This window comes from Cydia fagiglandana, chromosome 27 (genome assembly GCF_963556715.1).
Source record: "Cydia fagiglandana chromosome 27, ilCydFagi1.1, whole genome shotgun sequence".
Taxonomy (NCBI): Eukaryota; Metazoa; Arthropoda; class Insecta; order Lepidoptera; family Tortricidae; genus Cydia; species Cydia fagiglandana.
In genome coordinates this window covers 9,240,955-9,259,082 of record NC_085958.1, presented here as the reverse complement: position 1 = coordinate 9,259,082, position 18,128 = coordinate 9,240,955, and the positions used below count along the sequence as shown (strand labels likewise).

General features: G+C 40.1%; 2 protein-coding genes across 2 annotated transcripts; one reads left to right on the top strand and one right to left on the bottom strand.

Moving 5' to 3' along the window:
- Window positions 1–3,452: 3,452 nt before the first annotated feature.
- Window positions 3,453–4,790, top strand: LOC134678047 (uncharacterized). The gene has a single exon (XM_063536491.1). The coding sequence runs from the start codon at window positions 3,495–3,497 to the stop codon at window positions 4,788–4,790; it is 1,296 nt and encodes a 431-aa protein (XP_063392561.1). The 5' UTR covers window positions 3,453–3,494.
- Window positions 4,791–10,009: 5,219 nt separating this feature from the next.
- LOC134677767 (uncharacterized) lies at window positions 10,010–17,876 on the bottom strand. Its single transcript, XM_063536195.1, has 2 exons — window positions 17,778–17,876; window positions 10,010–10,297 (listed from the first exon to the last, which is right to left on the bottom strand). Exons 1-2 carry the CDS (start codon window positions 17,828–17,830, stop codon window positions 10,036–10,038), a joined length of 315 nt encoding a protein of 104 aa, XP_063392265.1. The 5' UTR covers window positions 17,831–17,876; the 3' UTR covers window positions 10,010–10,035.
- Window positions 17,877–18,128: the final 252 nt, after the last annotated feature.

Here is an 18,128-nt window from a genome sequence, read left to right as displayed (position 1 = left end):
TCCAACAAGGCCTAGTTCCTCTCAGGGTTAGGTCAGATGGCAGTCGCTTTCGTAAAAACTAGTGCCTATGCCAATTCTCGGGATTAAATGCACAGCGGACCCAAGGCTCGCATGAGCCGTGGCAACGCGAGGAAGATGATGATATTGATGATGCACATGCTGTGAAAAACGTTGCGTTTCGATATTTAGTAACTAGGTACCTAATACATACAAATAAAAGCTAAAACCTTCATCCTGTTCCTGTGCTGAATAGCTCATTATTCTCTTCAAAGTCGGTCAAAATACCTAAATCCACGTAACAATCCTCTATTGAAGCCAAGTCCAACCGGAAGCACCCCACAATACCGCAGACCGGAAGTAGGACAAAAACACCAAATTTGACTTCCACAGACGGGCGGACGCCGTTTAAAAAAATAATGGCATAACAGAATAGATGTCTTTGGTCCGTTTTATTGTGAACGGAAGAGGTTTGTAAAGAAAGATTGTAGTCTATGGATCCTGGCTGTTAAAGTAACATCCTTTGCCTCTTCCTGCGTTTTGTTTCTTTGTACAAGTTTAACCGATCAATGAATCACTGTTTTGTTTTTATTATATTTTTAATAATATTGTTTTTTATTGCTTCCTCTATTAAATGCAGCATCAATAGTATTATGCGGGTTTTTTAGTCGATGGGACTGTTAAATAATTATGTAACTATAGCTGGTCAAGCAAATCTAGTCAGTAAAAAAAGGCGCGAAATTCAAATTTTCTATGGCGCGATATCCCTTCGCGCCTACATTTTTCAAATTTGCCGCCTTTTTCTACTGACAAGATCTGCTTGACCAAGTATAATAAGTAAACCTCAACGAACTATACTTAACTTACCTAAACAGACTGGCTAAAAAATAAACGGGCAACGGGAATGCAGTTATTTTTTAGCCACCCACCATTATTTTTTATTGTAGAGCCATATTAGGAACGTGTCACATGTTTTTGCGGCCTTTGGTGTGTAACATAATATTATTGCCAGTGACTGTACGAGCGAAATGCACGCTTGCCTCATAATAAATCATATACAGGGTGATTCAGGAGACGTGAGCAGGACTAACACTGCGCATTTCGTTAATTATAAAAGCAACTGTTTCGTATCAGTATTAGTGAGGTTAACGTTAATTTTCTAGTCATGTTGAAAAAAAAAGTTATTAATTTATTTACGACATGCATGGCCACCCTAAAGTTAGAATACTAAACTACCGATATTCTGTGTAAAATTGAATGTCATCACTGTCATCACGGTCTGGTTACTTTTGAAAACTCGTATCTCACTCTGGTTTGACAGTTTATTTTCTTCGTAATCAAAATGCTGTCATTACGGTTAACCCTTATCTTGGCAAGGCTCAAAATATCTTAAATATAATCATTTTTTTAGTTTTTTGTCACCTATTGAGCATACTAGACTATTAAAAAATAAGGAAAAAAATCCAGGATTTTCCAGTTTCGGAAAATCATATGTATCATATTTGATACTATGCCAATAACTCGACAAAATAGTTACCTACTTTTTCGAATATAAATGAAGATTTTAATAAAAATAAAACATGTAATGCAACAGAAATTAGCATTTACTGCTAATTAAACGCAATCTAAAGCATCATATGACTATTAAACCTGTAAAAATAAATTATATCTACGAATACCTGATCACATGGGCGGAAAATTTGATCCCGTAAAGTTTCAAAAAAGTCGTCAGCAAAAAGTTGAGTAAAATATGATACGTAAACAAATAATTATAAGTAAAAAAAAATACAATTTTTTTACTTTGGGGCCATTTTTTGCCATACACATATTTTTCCGTGCTACGGGCTACGGCGTAGCAATAATGCTACAGCGTACGAATATATAGTTAAATAACATCTAGTACTTAAGAAATCAAAGTTTAATAACTAAATAATACGACAACTAATATTAAATAATTGAAGCATGTTTTGTAACCCCACAAATATAAAAAAATAAAAAATCATGTAAAACTATTTTGACGATAACTTGGCAATGTATTAAATGTAATACAATCCTTTCGATATGTACATTTCTGAGTTTTTGGCAGTGTATCAAATATAATACATAACAGTTTCATGTAAGGTTCTGTGTATTAAATGTTTTTAAATTCGAGGGCATTGTTAATGTGTATGCACTAAGAGACAGTAAAGATATCAAAATGTAGATTATGGAAAAATATATACTAACATAAGAAATAAATGCAAAACTTCCAGTACGAACCGAAATCTATTGTATCCGCGGCGCCATATTGATTATTACTAATTAATTTACAATGACACTCGTATCAATTATTTTTTTCTATAAGTAAGGAGAGTAGCTCGACATATTGATGGCAGAATTATTCTGTTAGGTAATAAAGTGAACCTGCTAGATTTTTTTAAGTTCCATGTATCACGGGTGTTACGATGCCAAGATAAGGGTTAAAGAGGTTTTATGTTTATCAATTAGGTCTTATAGGGTGACCATGATTGCAGAGAATTAAATTTGCCCTCACCAAAAAGTTAAAAAGTAGGAAAAAGTGTGGTTGTTTCACCTAAATACGACGGTGATCGATCAATTATCAGTTACTGAGTGTGCAGGATTATTCCTGCTCACGTCTCATGAATCAGCCTGTATAGATGGTCAAGCAAATCTTGTCAGTAGAAAAAGGCGCGAAATTTAAATTTTCTATGGAACGATATCCTTTCGCGCCTACATTTTTCTGCCGCCTTTTTCTACTGACAAGATCTGCTTGACCCAGTAGATATCATTTGGATGTGACAATGTAAGTTTGAATAAGCATTTTGGCCGAGGAAAATATGATATTGAATTCATTGGTCCAATCAAATCATTATATACTTTCGAAATACGAATACGCCAAAGGCAGGTATACGCACACAAGGTGATATTTGTGTTATAAATCCACGATATTAAGATGTTTACACACGATGTCCGGTACATTGTCCAGCTTCCGCTCGTCTGAGGCCGCCTTTTTGTAAAAAATAAAACGTGATTTTGTTACTTACGATGTCACGTATGGGTATGGACCATTTTTTCGGATCCGGTTTAGTTTTGGTATTATCTGTGAGCCAATATTAGCTATCAGTGGCCACAGCCATCCGTAACTTTGATGTAAAGTTAGATTGGTTCCTATAAACAGTGGCGGATTTGCCCTAAGACCAAGTAGGCCCGGGCCTAGGGTTGCAAATCAAATTGTGAAAATAATTCGCTGATGATGACAAGAAATAACTCAAAATATAGCCAATATGATGGGGGCTGAGAAAGGGGCGGCTAAAGGGCCTGGGCCTATAGTTCGTTTTTTTTTAGCATTAGTAAGAAATTGAAAGAAGGTAAGCGATCTTGACATGTCTTTTAATTGAAAAACGCTTTTTAAAAATCAGTTACAGTTACTTATGAAAGCAGAAGAATATCAAGCGCGGTTCGCAGCGGGTGCGCGTGACGTTGTTTATTACGTAAAAATGTCGAGTTTCAAAGTATTAAAATGCGCGAGTTGCAACATTGTAGTTAGCGAGTTGCTGGCATTCGTACAGCATAAAAGTGAAGTGATGGACAATGAAAGTATCATACGGATATGTGCTACGGCATTTACACCCGAGGAAATTGTGAACGCGAAGTCGTTACTTTTTGAATCCGTTACTGTGAACAAAAGAAAGATATCGCGCCGAAACCAGGGGAAGTCGCAGAGGGATCTCGAGGACATCATTACGTTGTTCAAAGAAACTGACTCTGAGCTTATTCCGACGTTCGTAGCGAAAGATTTACATAAATTACCACCAGTAACGTTCGATCATATTGATGTTACAAGATTGCTCAAAGACTTACTCATTATGCAGTCAGATTTAAAAACAATAAAGGAGTCATATGTGACGTCGTCTCAGTTGGAAGAGGTCAAGAACTCTTTTTACGAAGGAAGGTACGCTTCGTTAACCAGCGGCCAAAATGTAAACAAAAAACGCGGTGCATTCATGTTAAACGATATGGACAGCGGGCCGATCGGGCTGATTCAGTGTGGTGATTCCGTATCAGGTGTGGAAGCTAGCTCGCCGCCGGCGCATCAGCAGTTTCGCGAACTAAGTGCTGAGAAGCATATGTCGTCTCACTCGCTCGCACGGCAACACAATAAGACACCCATCTCACCTGCACCCGATGACGAGGCTAGAGGCGCAGGCGCATACGAGCCATGTGCGAGGAAAAGTAATAAAATAGTCGACATCGAAACGGATCGCGCGGATCGAAACTTAGTAGCCCCGCCTTCATATGTTATGAAAACAACAAGTCCTGTACCGTTAAAGTCAAGTCATTTTGCTGATGTTGTTAAAAATGGGACTTGGGAGGAAAATAAACCGGATGCTGAATGGATGTTAGTGCAAAGGAAGAAATTGCGAAATCAATTTATTGGAAATACTGGCAAGGCGAGCCCTAGTGAGAAATTTAAAGCCGCTATAACCAAAGTACCGCTATTTATTTCAAATGTACATCGAGATACAACCAGCGAGGATATAGCGGAATACATTAGAAACAAAACAAGTGAAGTCGTAAAACTTGAAAAGGTGGTAATGAAGCGAGACAAAGGGTATGATGCCTACAAATTTTTTGTAAACAAAACCAAGTTAAATGTGTTTTTGAATGATACACTGTGGCCGGACGGAATAAAATTCCGTAGATATGTTTATTTCAAAAGCAGTAATCCGAATAGCCGGGAGACTGCTCGCGATAGTAAAGTGAGAAGAAGTCCCACATCAATTCATACCTAGTACAATGCGTGGAGATAACATGTGTAGACTTTTGTCCTTTAATTGTAAGTCTATAAAGAGATCTGTCGACTTTATTAAGACGTGCTGTGAGACATATGATATCATCGCCTTGCAAGAGACGTGGCTTCTACCCCACGACCTACCATACTTGGGGAGTATACATAAAGGATTTGGGCATGCAGGAACGTCGGCGGTGGACACTGCAGCGGGAATCCTGCGCGGGCGACCCCACGGTGGTGTCGCACTCTTGTGGCGAAAGGATATCTGTCAATCAGTGTCGATAATTGAGTGTGATAGTCCGCGCTTAGTGGGTATTAAAGTGACCACGAGTGATCGACAGTTACTGATTATGAGTGTGTATATGCCTGTAGACATTAGTGAGAATTTACTGGAATTTACACAGTGTCTTGGAGAAATTTGTGCCGTAGTTGAAACAGCTGGTGTAGAATCAGTGATAATCTTGGGTGATTTTAATGCGCATCCTGGTGAGAACTTTGGTAAGGAACTTTTAGAATTTTGTTTAGAAAATGGTTTTACTTGTGCTGATATTGTGAAGTTAGGTTTACACTCTGACAGTTACACGTATCTTAGTGAGGCGCACGGATCTAGACGGTGGTTAGATCACTGTTTAGTATCGGAGTTGGTGTTGAAATCGGTCATTAGTATTAGAATAAATAATGATGTATTTTGGTCTGATCATTTTCCGATGGAAATAGAAATTAACATAAACATTGTACGATGTAAAGTAAACATAGGTAATAGACCGCGAAATTGTGTAATATGGGGTGAGAGGAGTTCAGAACAGGTGAGTGAGTATCATGACGTCTGTAACAACAGGTTGCGTGATATTGACCTTCCTGAGGAGCTCAGAGAATGTTGTAATAGAAACTGTGATAACGTGGGACATCATGTGATTATAAATCACCTGTATAGTAGGATTGTAAGTATTTTAGTGGAAGCGTCTGTATTGAGCTGTAAAAAGTCTGTAAAGCGGAAAGGAGGATATATCACAGGATGGAACAAACATGTGAGTGCGGTGCATAGGGAGGCAAGATTGAAATTTCTGGAATGGGTAGATTGTGGTAAACCCAAGTTTGGAAGTATATACCGTGACATGTGTGATAGCAGGCGCAGGTTTAAGTGTAGGTTAAAATGGTGTCAAAACCACCAAGACCAAATTAAAATGGATGTTTTGCCCTCCCATCGCTCAAATGGCGATTTTAAGTCATTCTGGAAGCACACTAATTCCCTTAACGTAAGACCTAGCCTGCCAGTAAGTGTTAATGGATGTAATGAGCCATCGGAAATAGCAAAGTTATTCAGAGATAAGTTCAAAGTGGAGTCCCCGCTGGGTACCACAGTACAGTCATGCAATGCTGAGTCCGGTGCTGAGTTCACCGTGTTCACATGTAAGGAAGTATCCGATGTGATCCGTCGTATGACGCGAGGAAAGTCACCGGGACACGATGGACTTAGCATCGAGCATCTGCAGGCCGCTGGAGTACACTTACCCAGAGTGTTAACTATGCTATTTTCGTTGTGTATTGGTCATACCTATTTGCCGGATGAGATGTTGAGGACAATTGTCGTACCAATAGTTAAAAATAAAACCGGGGACGTGTCAGACGCAGGTAACTATAGGCCCATCTCATTAGCTACAATAATAGCTAAAGTACTTGACGGGGTGCTTGACTTGCGACTTGGTAGATACCTAAATTTACATGATGCGCAGTTTGGTTTTAGAGCAGGATTATCTACTGAGACCGCCATTTTAAGTCTAAAGCACACCGTCAAGTATTACACTGACAGGAGCACGCCTGTATATGCGTGCTTCCTCGATCTGTCTAAAGCTTTTGACATGGTGTCCTATGGTATCCTGTGGGATAAACTATCATCATGTAAGGTCCCGCGTGAAGTGGTAGATATTTTTAAATATTGGTACGGCAACCAGACCAATACGGTTAGATGGGGGGTAGCACAGTCGGAGGCATATAAGTTGAAATGCGGGGTGAGGCAGGGGGGTCTAACCTCACCGAAGCTTTTCAACTTGTATGTTAACGGGCTGATAGAGGAGCTCAGCAGAATGCCGGTGGGGTGTTATATCGACGGCGTCAGCGTGAACAACATAAGCTACGCCGACGATATGGTGCTGCTGTCCCCCTCTGTCAGTGCACTCAGGAAAATGCTGGGTGTCTGTGAGGCCTACGCAGAAAATCACGGTCTTATATACAACTCCAAAAAGAGCGAAGTCCTAGTTTTCAGGTCAAACAAAATGAACCCTAAGCATGTGCCTTCTATAGCTTTGAAAGGTAATGACCTACAGAGGGTTTCACATTTTAAGTACCTAGGACACTATGTGACGGAGGACCTCAAGGACGATCTCGATTTGGAGAGGGAACGAAGGGCATTAGCGGTCAGAAGCAATATGTTGGCTCGTAGGTTTGCCCGTTGCTCAAAACAAGTTAAAATCACCCTTTTTAAGGCGTTCTGCCAAGTATTCTACACGGGTAGCCTATGGGTCAACTACACGCTAAAAGCCTATAATGCCCTTCGTATCCAGTATAATGATGCCTTCAGAGTCCTGTTGAGGTTGCCACGGTTCTGTAGCGCGTCAGGAATGTTTGCCGAGGCGCGTACCGACGACTTTTATGCGATCAGGCGAAAGCGTGTCGCATCCCTGCTAAACCGCATCCGACGCAGCGACAACAGGATACTGAAGGTAATCGCTGACAGACCAGATAGTTCCATCCTGTGCACTTGGGTCAAAATTATTAATTAAAAAGATATATTTAATATTTTTTAGGACATTTGTTTATTTCTATTTGTACTTTTGACATGAAATCATTATTTATATGAATAACAATATTGTGACATCCTTCAATTCAATTCTAGACAATTTTATTTTACTTATTATTTATTATACATATATCCATGATTCCAATTAATTTTAATTTTATTATAAATCTTGATCTCATTGTCAAAATATTGTGTTAATGATTAATTTTAATGTACTTACTAACATCTAGCTGTAATGTATTATGGCGCTAACAATATTGTATGGAATTTTTATATTCTGAAATAAAGATATTTTATTTTATTTTATTTTTTTATAATATAAATGATCGTATTAGATTCATAATTGTTACATATTTGCCGTAACTTATTTTTAAAATGTGTTTTTCAATTAAAAGACGCATCAAGATTGTTTACCTAATTTCTAATGCTAAAAAAAACGAACTCAAGTGCGGCAAAGACTCCAATTCCGCCACTGCCTATACAAGTATGTTGTACAGTCGAGTATAAAAATATGGGTGCACAAATCATCTCAAAAATATGTCCCATAGCAGGCCTATGGAACTCTCCGCGCGAGCTCGGATTTATACCTACGAATCTGCTCCCGTTCACGGTAGATAGGCAAGCCAGTTGGTTGCCACACGCGCTCACGTACGCACGTCACCGCGCGCCGCACTGTAAATTTTTACGATAGTTACAAGCTACGTAGTAGGTGTGCCTACCTACTACGATTATCTACTAATGTTTATTATGTATGACAAATGTATAGTTTTAGATATCTATCTATTTGAAATAGGTAGCAAATTTTTAATTTATTTTGGTAAATGTTTATTTTAACGACAGTAAGTTAACTTTACACCAGAAAGTACCTACTACTCATTTTTGCTCTGGTTAACTTATAATTCCCTGTATACCCTCCCTTCCCTTATAGTTACCTGTATTCATGGGGTTTCTATTATTTTTCTTTATTGTGTAACATTAATCTCTATCTAGTTTTAAATTACACGAAGTTTTAAAACTAATACTTGCTGGGATCATTGCGCGGCTTATAAAACGGCGTAAACACTACGGTTACTGCAGGGACATATGACCTTTTAAAATGACTATTTCGCAAACACTAACGTATAATTGGAATATTAGGTATAATTTAAGATTTAGCTTTCCTTTTATTTCACTCCGCTGTTTAAGTAGGTATTTATTTATCATTTCTAAGCGTCAGCAACCCTAGCGTTGTCCCGGTGCGCGCGGTGCGGGGAGCGGCGCGTTGAAGGTCACTCCATTGTATTTTTGTGTAGGTATAAAAACGGTAGGTATTTGCGTTTTGTTTGAGAGATAAGTATCTGTTCGTAAGAACTATTATATAATCTGTGCCCATAGCTCTTATGTCAGGGAATTAAGAACTATGGGACATATTTTTGAGTAAGTTGTCTGCACCCATATTTTTACACTTGATTGTACCATCCTGCTTTCATCTGTATTAATTCTATCTTCTTCCTCGCGTTACCCCGGCATCTTTTCCACGATTCATGGGAGCCTGTAGTCCGCTTGACAACTAATCCCAAGATTTGGCGTAGGCACTAGTTTTTACAAAAGTGTACCAATCAATCATAAATATTTAGTTAACAACTAATTAAAAACTAAACTTAAATACAAATATAAACTAAATAATAATGCCAAACAAAAATAATTTAAACTAATAACTAATCATACTAAACTAAAACCATCTAAAAAGTTAACAACTTCGTCGTATTATTAGATTGTCCCAGTAAAAATTAAATAATAAACCAAAGAACAAAAAGGACGTAATAATACCGGTATTTTTTGTATGAAGGAATAACCGGTTCCGTGCCTTGTTCGTAATACCTTTCTCGTCACGTGACTTTCATCCCTCCGCATCACATGCCCGTACAGTCAACGGTAAAAATATGGGTGTACAAATAATCTCAAAAATATGTCCCATAACTCTTATAAAATATGGGTGTACAAATCATCTCAAAAATATGTCCCATAACTCTTATAAAATATGGGTGTACAAATCATCTCAAAAATATGTCCCATAACTCTTATGTCAGTGAAGTAAGAACTATGGGACAAATTTTTGAGTAAGTTGTCTACACCCATATTTTTACCGTTGACTGTACCACGCTAGGCAATTTGCCCTTACTTTTCTGTTATTGGTGCAACTTTCAGGCTTCCTCTTATATTACCTAGGAGTTCTCCCGGTACCGGTTTTCTATACAAATAAGTACCGGAACCGGGAATTCCCGGTTCTCGCCATACAAACTTAGTACCGGGAGGATTCCCTAGTACCTAATTCCTTGTCCTATACATTCTCGTCACGCCACACATCCATCTTAACATTCCCATCTCCGCTACATGCAATCTCTTTTCATCCGTCACCTTTAGGGAGGTATAAAAATACGGAGTCAATGATATCACTTTATTTAATTATTTAAACATATTTCACACCATGTACGGGTCTATCTAACATCTCGTTCAGCCGATGCTCGTCCATCACGATACTATCACATTTCTTAAGTTTTTCTACAAAGCTTCCCCTCAATTTCTCGAGGTCTTTGTTCAACATTCTATGGAACTCGGGCGTGCCTATCAGATTAGCAAAAAATCTACGGTTTTGAGTGAATTTTGGAGCGTAGCCCACAGTAGTCTTCGCAGGATAAAATAGATAGCTTTGTATGTCATCTATTATGAGACTGTAACAAACAGAATATGGAAATAAAAACCAGGCAAGTGCGAGTCGGACTCGCGCACGAAGGGTTCCGTACCATAATGCAAAAAAAAAGCAAAAAGAAAACGGTCACCCACCCAAGTACTGACCCCTCCCGACGTTGCTTAACTTTAGTCAAAAATCACGTTTGTTGTATGGGAGCCCCATTTAAATCTTTATTTTATTCTGTTTTTAGTATTCGTTGTTATAGCGGCAACAGAAATACATCATCTGTGAAAATTTCAACTGTCTAGCTATCACGGTTCGTGAGGTACAGCCTGGTGACAGACGGACGGACGGACGGACGGACAGCGAAGTCTTAGTAATAGGGTCCCGTTTTACCCTTTGGGTACGGAACCCTAAAAACTGGTTATTGAAACCTACGTCGTCCTAGCAAGCTAGTCCTAGTCCTACAAAAGCCAAAAACCTCACCATATATCACCAAGAGGGAGGGGGGGTGAAAAAGTAGCCGAAAACACCTCCCGTGATTTGTGCACAGCCCCAAATGTCGGAGGTAAATCTTAAAACTTAAATAAGCAATTAAGTCCCGTTGTAATATAATAATGTGATATTAACTTGTATTGCAATACCGGTTCCGAGCCCTGGGATCCCCAATATTTTTGTTACCCTGTAGCCTCCTAAGGCCCAAAGTCCAATATATAGTAACTCTGCAGTTCGATGAAATTTAAACCATATTTAATTTTAACAGAGTTGCATTTCTTTTGTTCCATTAAAATTCAAACAAGTAAAAACTCTATTCCCTGCACTATACGAGTAGGTTCAAATTTCAGTGACATTTTGTGTTTTTCATTTGTATGGCTGGGCCTTAAATAGGCAGGCGTGGCTCACTCCGCGATTTCATCGTTTTGCAACAGGTAGCTAAAACTGCTAAAAGTACGTCCGTTCCACACCAATTTTGGTGGCTAGCCAGAAGCCGCGCGTGGCGCTGTCGCCACCTAGCGGCCATATCTGTCCTGATCGTAACAGACGCGTTTTGTTAGAGAGTGAGTCTTCTGTACCTAGTACTATTATTTATTATGTGCCTTAGGAGGGTTAGATACCCAAAGACTAGAAAGTAGAGATGCACCGGATATCCCGTTACTAGTTATCTGGTATCCAGCCTATCCGGCCATACCGGATAGTAACATTGCTTGATTTCGGAGTAAACAAATTGAATTTAAGAAACAGACATAGTCATAATCGTACTTGTTCATTATTTTAAAACAATTTAATCATTTCAGTGACTTGCACGCGCACTTATTTCAAACCTAGTGTTAATGGGATTATTTTACTTCGATATTTAAAAATTATGTGGACTGTATTCAAACGAAATACGAGACGAGATACGAAACGATATACCGTGGAACTTAGGACAGGCTAGGTCAATTGGTAAAAGCACTCACCTTGCTGAGCTGTAGATGACGGTGCAGCTCTCGGTGGAGGCTGGCGCAGGCTTCTCAGACCTTCGGCTCGTCTAGACTTACCTCGAATCCGAGTTACCTGGACCAGCGTGGACACCGAAACGGAGCAGGAGCAGTGCTTCTTCAACTGATTAGCCTTCCACAATGAGTACACACAGTTTACAGACGAAATTGAATCTTTTAGATGAACCGAGACGATAATATTCGAAAATAATAACTAGCGCAGCGAGATGCGCCCGACATGTTACATTTGCGATACGAGAAGGGAAGGGAATATATTTTTTTTTTAAAGTTTGAACGATAATGTTGCCAGGCGAAATTATTTTAAGACTACAATCCTTAACATTTTCCGCCCACCAAAATACAACGTATTTTCCACAAGTTTGTACTGTTATTGTCAACTGAGGATAAAATAGAATCGATATGGCTCAGGGTTTATTTTCCTATTACTATATATTTTTTACTTTAATCTAAATCTACGATAAAATTAATACTTATGACTATATGATAGTGAATTAACACTAGTTTTGCAAAGGTAAGGGACACAGTTTAACTATCGGACGTTTAAGTTCGCCCGATTCTGTGCGAACTGTGACAACACGACAAATCCCGTCACTTCCTGGATGGAGTTGTACCACCCGGCCAATTTTCCACTTCATGGGGCTACATTGCTCATTGACAATGAGCACGAGCGTCCCGACGACAATGTTTTTCTGACCATCGAACCATTTGTGGCGTTGCTGCAATGTGTGCAAATATTCGAGGTGCCACTTGCGCCAGAAATCTTGATGGATCTTTTGTAATAATTTCCATCTCTGAAGTGGACCTAATTTCGCATCTACCATGTTGCTTTCAGGCAATATGGTGAGCGGCTCCAAAGTAAGGAAATGTCCGGGGGTCAAAACTGACAGGTCGTTTGGGTCCGAGCTGACAGGGGACAAAGGCCGTGAGTTCAGCATCGCCTCAATTTGGGTCAAAATGGTATAGAATTCCTCAAATGTAAGGCGCTGAGAGCTCACGACGCGAGCGAGATGTGTCTTTACTGACTTTACACCAGCCTCGGCTAACCCCGAGAAATGTGGGCTGCCGGGCGGGTTAAAAACGAAATTTATTTGTTCTGCACGTGAAGCCTTGGCCATGAATTCTTGGAGCATATTGGATGCGCCAATAAAGTTTCTACCCTGATCCGAGATCAGCCTAGAGCACCGACCGCGGCGCGAAATGAAACGGCGCAGAGCTGCGAGATATGCCTCTGTGGTGAGCTCTGAGGCCAGCTCAAGATGGACTGCTTTGGTGGCAGTGCATACGAAAACGCAAATATACGATTTAAATGTGCGTAGACCACGGCCCCGGGCCAAACAAGTATCAAAGGGACCAGCGTAATCTACTGCCGCTGACGAAAATGGTTTAATTTGATTAATTCGAAACGATGGTAAGTTGCCCATTATTGGAGGAGATGCCACTTTAGGCCGAGCGCGAAAGCACTTCATACAAGATGAAATAACCGAGTTTATAGCCCTTCTTGCCGATAGAACCCAGAATTCTTGGGCTAATAAATTTTGCAATGTTTGCAATCCAGGGTGCATAAACCGGTGATGGTAATCCTCAATGATCAACGTAGTCAACCTGTGATCACGAGGCAATAATAGTGGATGTTTCACATCGAACGACAGGTCTCCTTTAGAAAGGCGACCGCCCACCCTTAGCATTCCACGCTCATCCACAAACGGCGCCAATTTCCGCATGGGCTTCGATAGAGAGTGGGGTGACTTATCTGTCAACAAGCACCGCAATTCTGAAGCGAAAGCTCGCTCCTGGACATGTTTCACGAGAAAGTGAAGAACTTTCGTAATTTCTTCAGACGACAGGTTCGGATCTGTGATTTTCGCCAATGATTTTTGCAAGTTATGCATGAACCGAAAACAATAAGCGAAAATACGCAATATGCGTTGTAAAGACGAGAATCTGCTTAAGATGTTGTCAATCAACGATATATTAGAGTCTGTGAACAAACTATAGATTTTTTGCTCGTTCGAAGCGGCTTGATCTGAAAGGATCTCAGATTGCGGCCAAGATTCTTGAGGATTAGACAGCCAAGTAGGCCCCGCCCACCATAGCGTATTCTGGATTAAATCAGCAGGTAACAAACCGCGGGAGCCGCAATCCGCTGGATTATCCGAACCAGACACGTGGTGCCAATTTTCAGGGGGGACGTTCTCTTGTATGTGCGCAACCCTATTCGCCACAAAAGTTTTCCACTTCGATGGACACGAACGAATCCAAGTCAGCGCGACAGTAGAATCTGACCAAGCGTGGATATCATCAAAAGTGTGAAAATCTTTTAGAGCTTCTGTAAACGAGACAATCAAATCCGACAACAAGACAGCAGCTAACAGCTCACATCTCGGGATAGAACATTTACGAAGTGGGGCCACCTTCGTTTTAGCGCAACAAAGACGCACGACAACGGATCCGTCATTTTGAACGACACGACAATAAATGACAGCACAGTAACCCTTCTCCGAGGCGTCACAGTACCCGTGAAGCTGTAACGATACGAAAGATACAACCATTCTACGGGGAATGGACAACGAGCTCATTTCCGCCAATTGCGATTTGAATTTACGCCATTCTTGAGCGATAGAGATAGGAACCTCGCTGTCCCAATCGACACCAGAAACCCATAGAAGTTGTATTAAATATTTTGCGAAAAATACGACAGGCGACAATAGACCCAGAAGATCAAAAATACGAGCGATGTCCGAGAGGATCGATCGCTTCGTACAACGACAATCATTCAAGGAGGTCTTGAATGTGAAAGTATCTTCCTTGGGAAGCCACGACAAACCGAGAATATTTAACGATAACGATAAATCATGGACGTTTTCGACATTGTGAAGTTGACCTTCAAACGACAAGGGAGGATCAACTTCCACCATGTGACCACAACTAAGGTAGTCATCCATGAAATTGACATAAGCTGTCCGAAACTGAGGATTCAATTTGAATTTCCTCTCTAAATTTAAGAGACGCTTGAGAGCTATCTCACGAGAATTTGAAAACCTGGGTTTATCCTGAGGGTCGACATAAGTTAATGGTACTACCATCCTACCCTCGGAAGTGCGACAATATGAAGTTTCCATTTGGTTTTCACACGACATTTCTGATTTCGACAAAACGATATTTTTGGGAGGATCTACACTTTCCAGTTCCCAGAAGCGCTTGATATTATTGTCTAATGATAGACTCGACACGAGATAGCACCTCTGAGTATCACCTTCTGAACCTTTATGACAACGAGAACGAGAAGTGTTAACGTTTATAGGGCACTCACCCATCACCAACCAGCCGAAAACAGTGCGGACAGCTATGGGCTCATCTGCGTTGCCCTTGACAACGCCAGATTGTAGTGCAGCAGCGAAAAGGTTGACGTTAACCAACATGTCTATTGGTCCAGATTTGTGGAAAGACGGATCAGCAAGATCTAAATCCTTCAGATGCCTCCAAGAAGACACATTCAGTGGTTCTGGTGGCATATCATGGCAGATCTTGGGAAGCACGAACGCTTCAAACGAAAATTTGCATGAGGAGTCCCCATTCGAAGGAACTATCTCACAATCGACAATTCCAAAAGTGTCAGTCGATGACAGACCAACACCGTTCACCGTTGGTGAATTATTTCTAATTGGTATTCCAAGTTTTTGAGCGCACTTCAATGTTACAAAGTTACAAGCCGAGGCATTGTCCATCAGCATTCGAATTGGTACAAAATTATTAAATTTATTTTTTATCAGCACGATAGCTGTCGAGAATAAACTTGGTGCATTTGCATTATGCACAGCCAATGCCACTTGGGTCGGCTGAGCTGTTGGTTCCAACTCCTTATCCTTTTCGAAATGCAATAATGTGTGGTGTCTGCGCTTGCAGATGCCACAAGTCACCGATGATTTACAATTTTTAACCGAGTGTGATGGCCTACAACAAAGTATGCAAAGTCTCCTCTCCTTAACCTGAGCAAACCTTTCCAATGGCTGCAGTTCCAAAAATTTAGTACAGTTATCCAATTTGTGTCCCGGTGCGGAACACATAGCACAGTTGCTCACTGGCGGCACAAGGAGAGCAGGCTTAGCCTTATTCGACACTGGCTTACTATACACTGGTTTACTAGATAATGTTAACGACTTACCAACGCTGTTCTCTAATGCCTGGCTCCGCTTTTCAATAAACGAAATTAATTCCTCATAACTGGGAATTTCTGTGTTTGATTCAAGTTGCAACTCAAAAGCTTCCTTACTACTAACATCTAATTTTGACCAAAGTGCATGAAATAACATAAAGTTCCTGTCAGGCAATTGATACTTTGATAAAATTTCTAAGTTTTCCTTAAAGGTTCGACAAACTCTAACTAATTCCGATGCAGTCTTGGACTTCGCCGCCTCACAGTTTAATATTTTTTCATAAAATATACTGGCAATCACCCTTTTTTTCTCAAAATGTAATTTTAGTGTGTTATAGGCCATTAAATAATTTTCATCACATAATGGGTAATTTTTAATTAAGTCGAAAGCATGGCCGGTAACACTCGACAACAAATAGTGCAGTTTTTCTACTGCCGGGATATTTTTACTGTGAATCAGCGAGTCAAAGATCTGGATGAACGACACCCAATTCTCAATTTTCGAATCGAAAGGAACTATATTAATTTTAGGTAATTTAACACTCGAACTTGAACCGCAACTGTCACTTTTATTTAACACTTCAGGTTTTATTTCTGCTAAACGTATTTTTATGGATTTTACCATTTGTTCGAACTGTGATGATATTTCTAATTCACTTGACCTATCACCAGCTGGAATCGCCGAAAGCAATTCAATTTGAAAGGCATGAAATTCACTTTCAAGTTTAATTACATCTTTTAAACAATAACCTTGCAGATCGGAACTCTTTATATACTCCATCCGCACGAACGCATAATCCCGACCTACACGGCACTTGTCGAAACTTTCGGACGAATCCCCACCAAGTGTCATGTTTATTTTGTAAAAATATGTATATTGAATCACTAAAACAACAACAAAACTATTTGATTCGATAACACTGATATGATAGGTTATGTTATGATTTTCAATTGACACTTGTCAAAAATGACAGCTAAAAGTTGCGTTCAGAAACGTAATTAATTCGACACACAATTTTAGTCTATGAACTAAACGCTCGATAGTTTAACTAACGGAAAAACGCCCAAGCCAAGTGTTTCAATCTTACCCTCCAATGTTTTTATGATTTTACAATGAACAATTTATTGACGAAAATTGATATTTAAAGCGAAAATAACCACGGTCACCTTACAAGTTATCCGGATCGTGGGACCAAAAAATGTTAATGGGATTATTTTACTTCGATATTTAAAAATTATGTGGACTGTATTCAAACGAAATACGAGACGAGATACGAAACGATATACCGTGGAACTTAGGACAGGCTAGGTCAATTGGTAAAAGCACTCACCTTGCTGAGCTGTAGATGACGGTGCAGCTCTCGGTGGAGGCTGGCGCAGGCTTCTCAGACCTTCGGCTCGTCTAGACTTACCTCGAATCCGAGTTACCTGGACCAGCGTGGACACCGAAACGGAGCAGGAGCAGTGCTTCTTCAACTGATTAGCCTTCCACAATGAGTACACACAGTTTACAGACGAAATTGAATCTTTTAGATGAACCGAGACGATAATATTCGAAAATAATAACTAGCGCAGCGAGATGCGCCCGACATGTTACATTTGCGATACGAGAAGGGAAGGGAATATATTTTTTTTTTAAAGTTTGAACGATAATGTTGCCAGGCGAAATTATTTTAAGACTACAATCCTTAACACCTAGAAATGAGTCCGCGCGAACGTTTACAAGGAAACAGGTCAAACCTGCAGAATGCGCACCTGAAAAACCGAAATATAGGTGTTCCGCTGGCCGAATATTCGGCGGCCGGATACCGGATATTAGGCCGATGGTCAGGCCGAAAATCCGGTATCTCTACTAGAAAGTTACTCACTCTTGCTTAATGGTCGAGTGCACACACTCCGTGTACAGGTCGAAGAAGTCCATGAATATGTCCTTGGCTAAATAATACGCTTCATAAAATCTGAAACAATAAATACATCTTATCTTATCTTTTATTGCATGTGTAATCGTACCTATACTATACCTATGTGTTGAAAACGGAAACGGAACGGTACGGAACGGCTGTAAGGGGGAGGCCTATGTTCAGCAGTGGACATCTTATGGCTGCGATGATGATGATGATGAAAACGGTCCGTTTTACGCCATAAAAAAGCGGGAGACCAAAAGCAGAGACGCTTTCCATATAGATTTTCGTACATTTGACCCGCCTGTTGCTATCTCT

Excerpts from the sequence above, each read along its gene's own strand:
- LOC134677767 (XM_063536195.1), bottom strand. The coding sequence starts at position 17,830 with ATGGACTTCTTCGACCTGTACACGGAGTGTGTGCACTCGACCATTAAG. Across the intron at positions 10,298-17,777 it reads CACTCGACCATTAAGCAAGA|TCTCATAATAGATGACATAC; the intron begins GTGAGTAACTTT and ends TGTTTGTTACAG.
- LOC134678047 (XM_063536491.1), top strand. The coding sequence starts at position 3,495 with ATGTCGAGTTTCAAAGTATTAAAATGCGCGAGTTGCAACATTGTAGTT.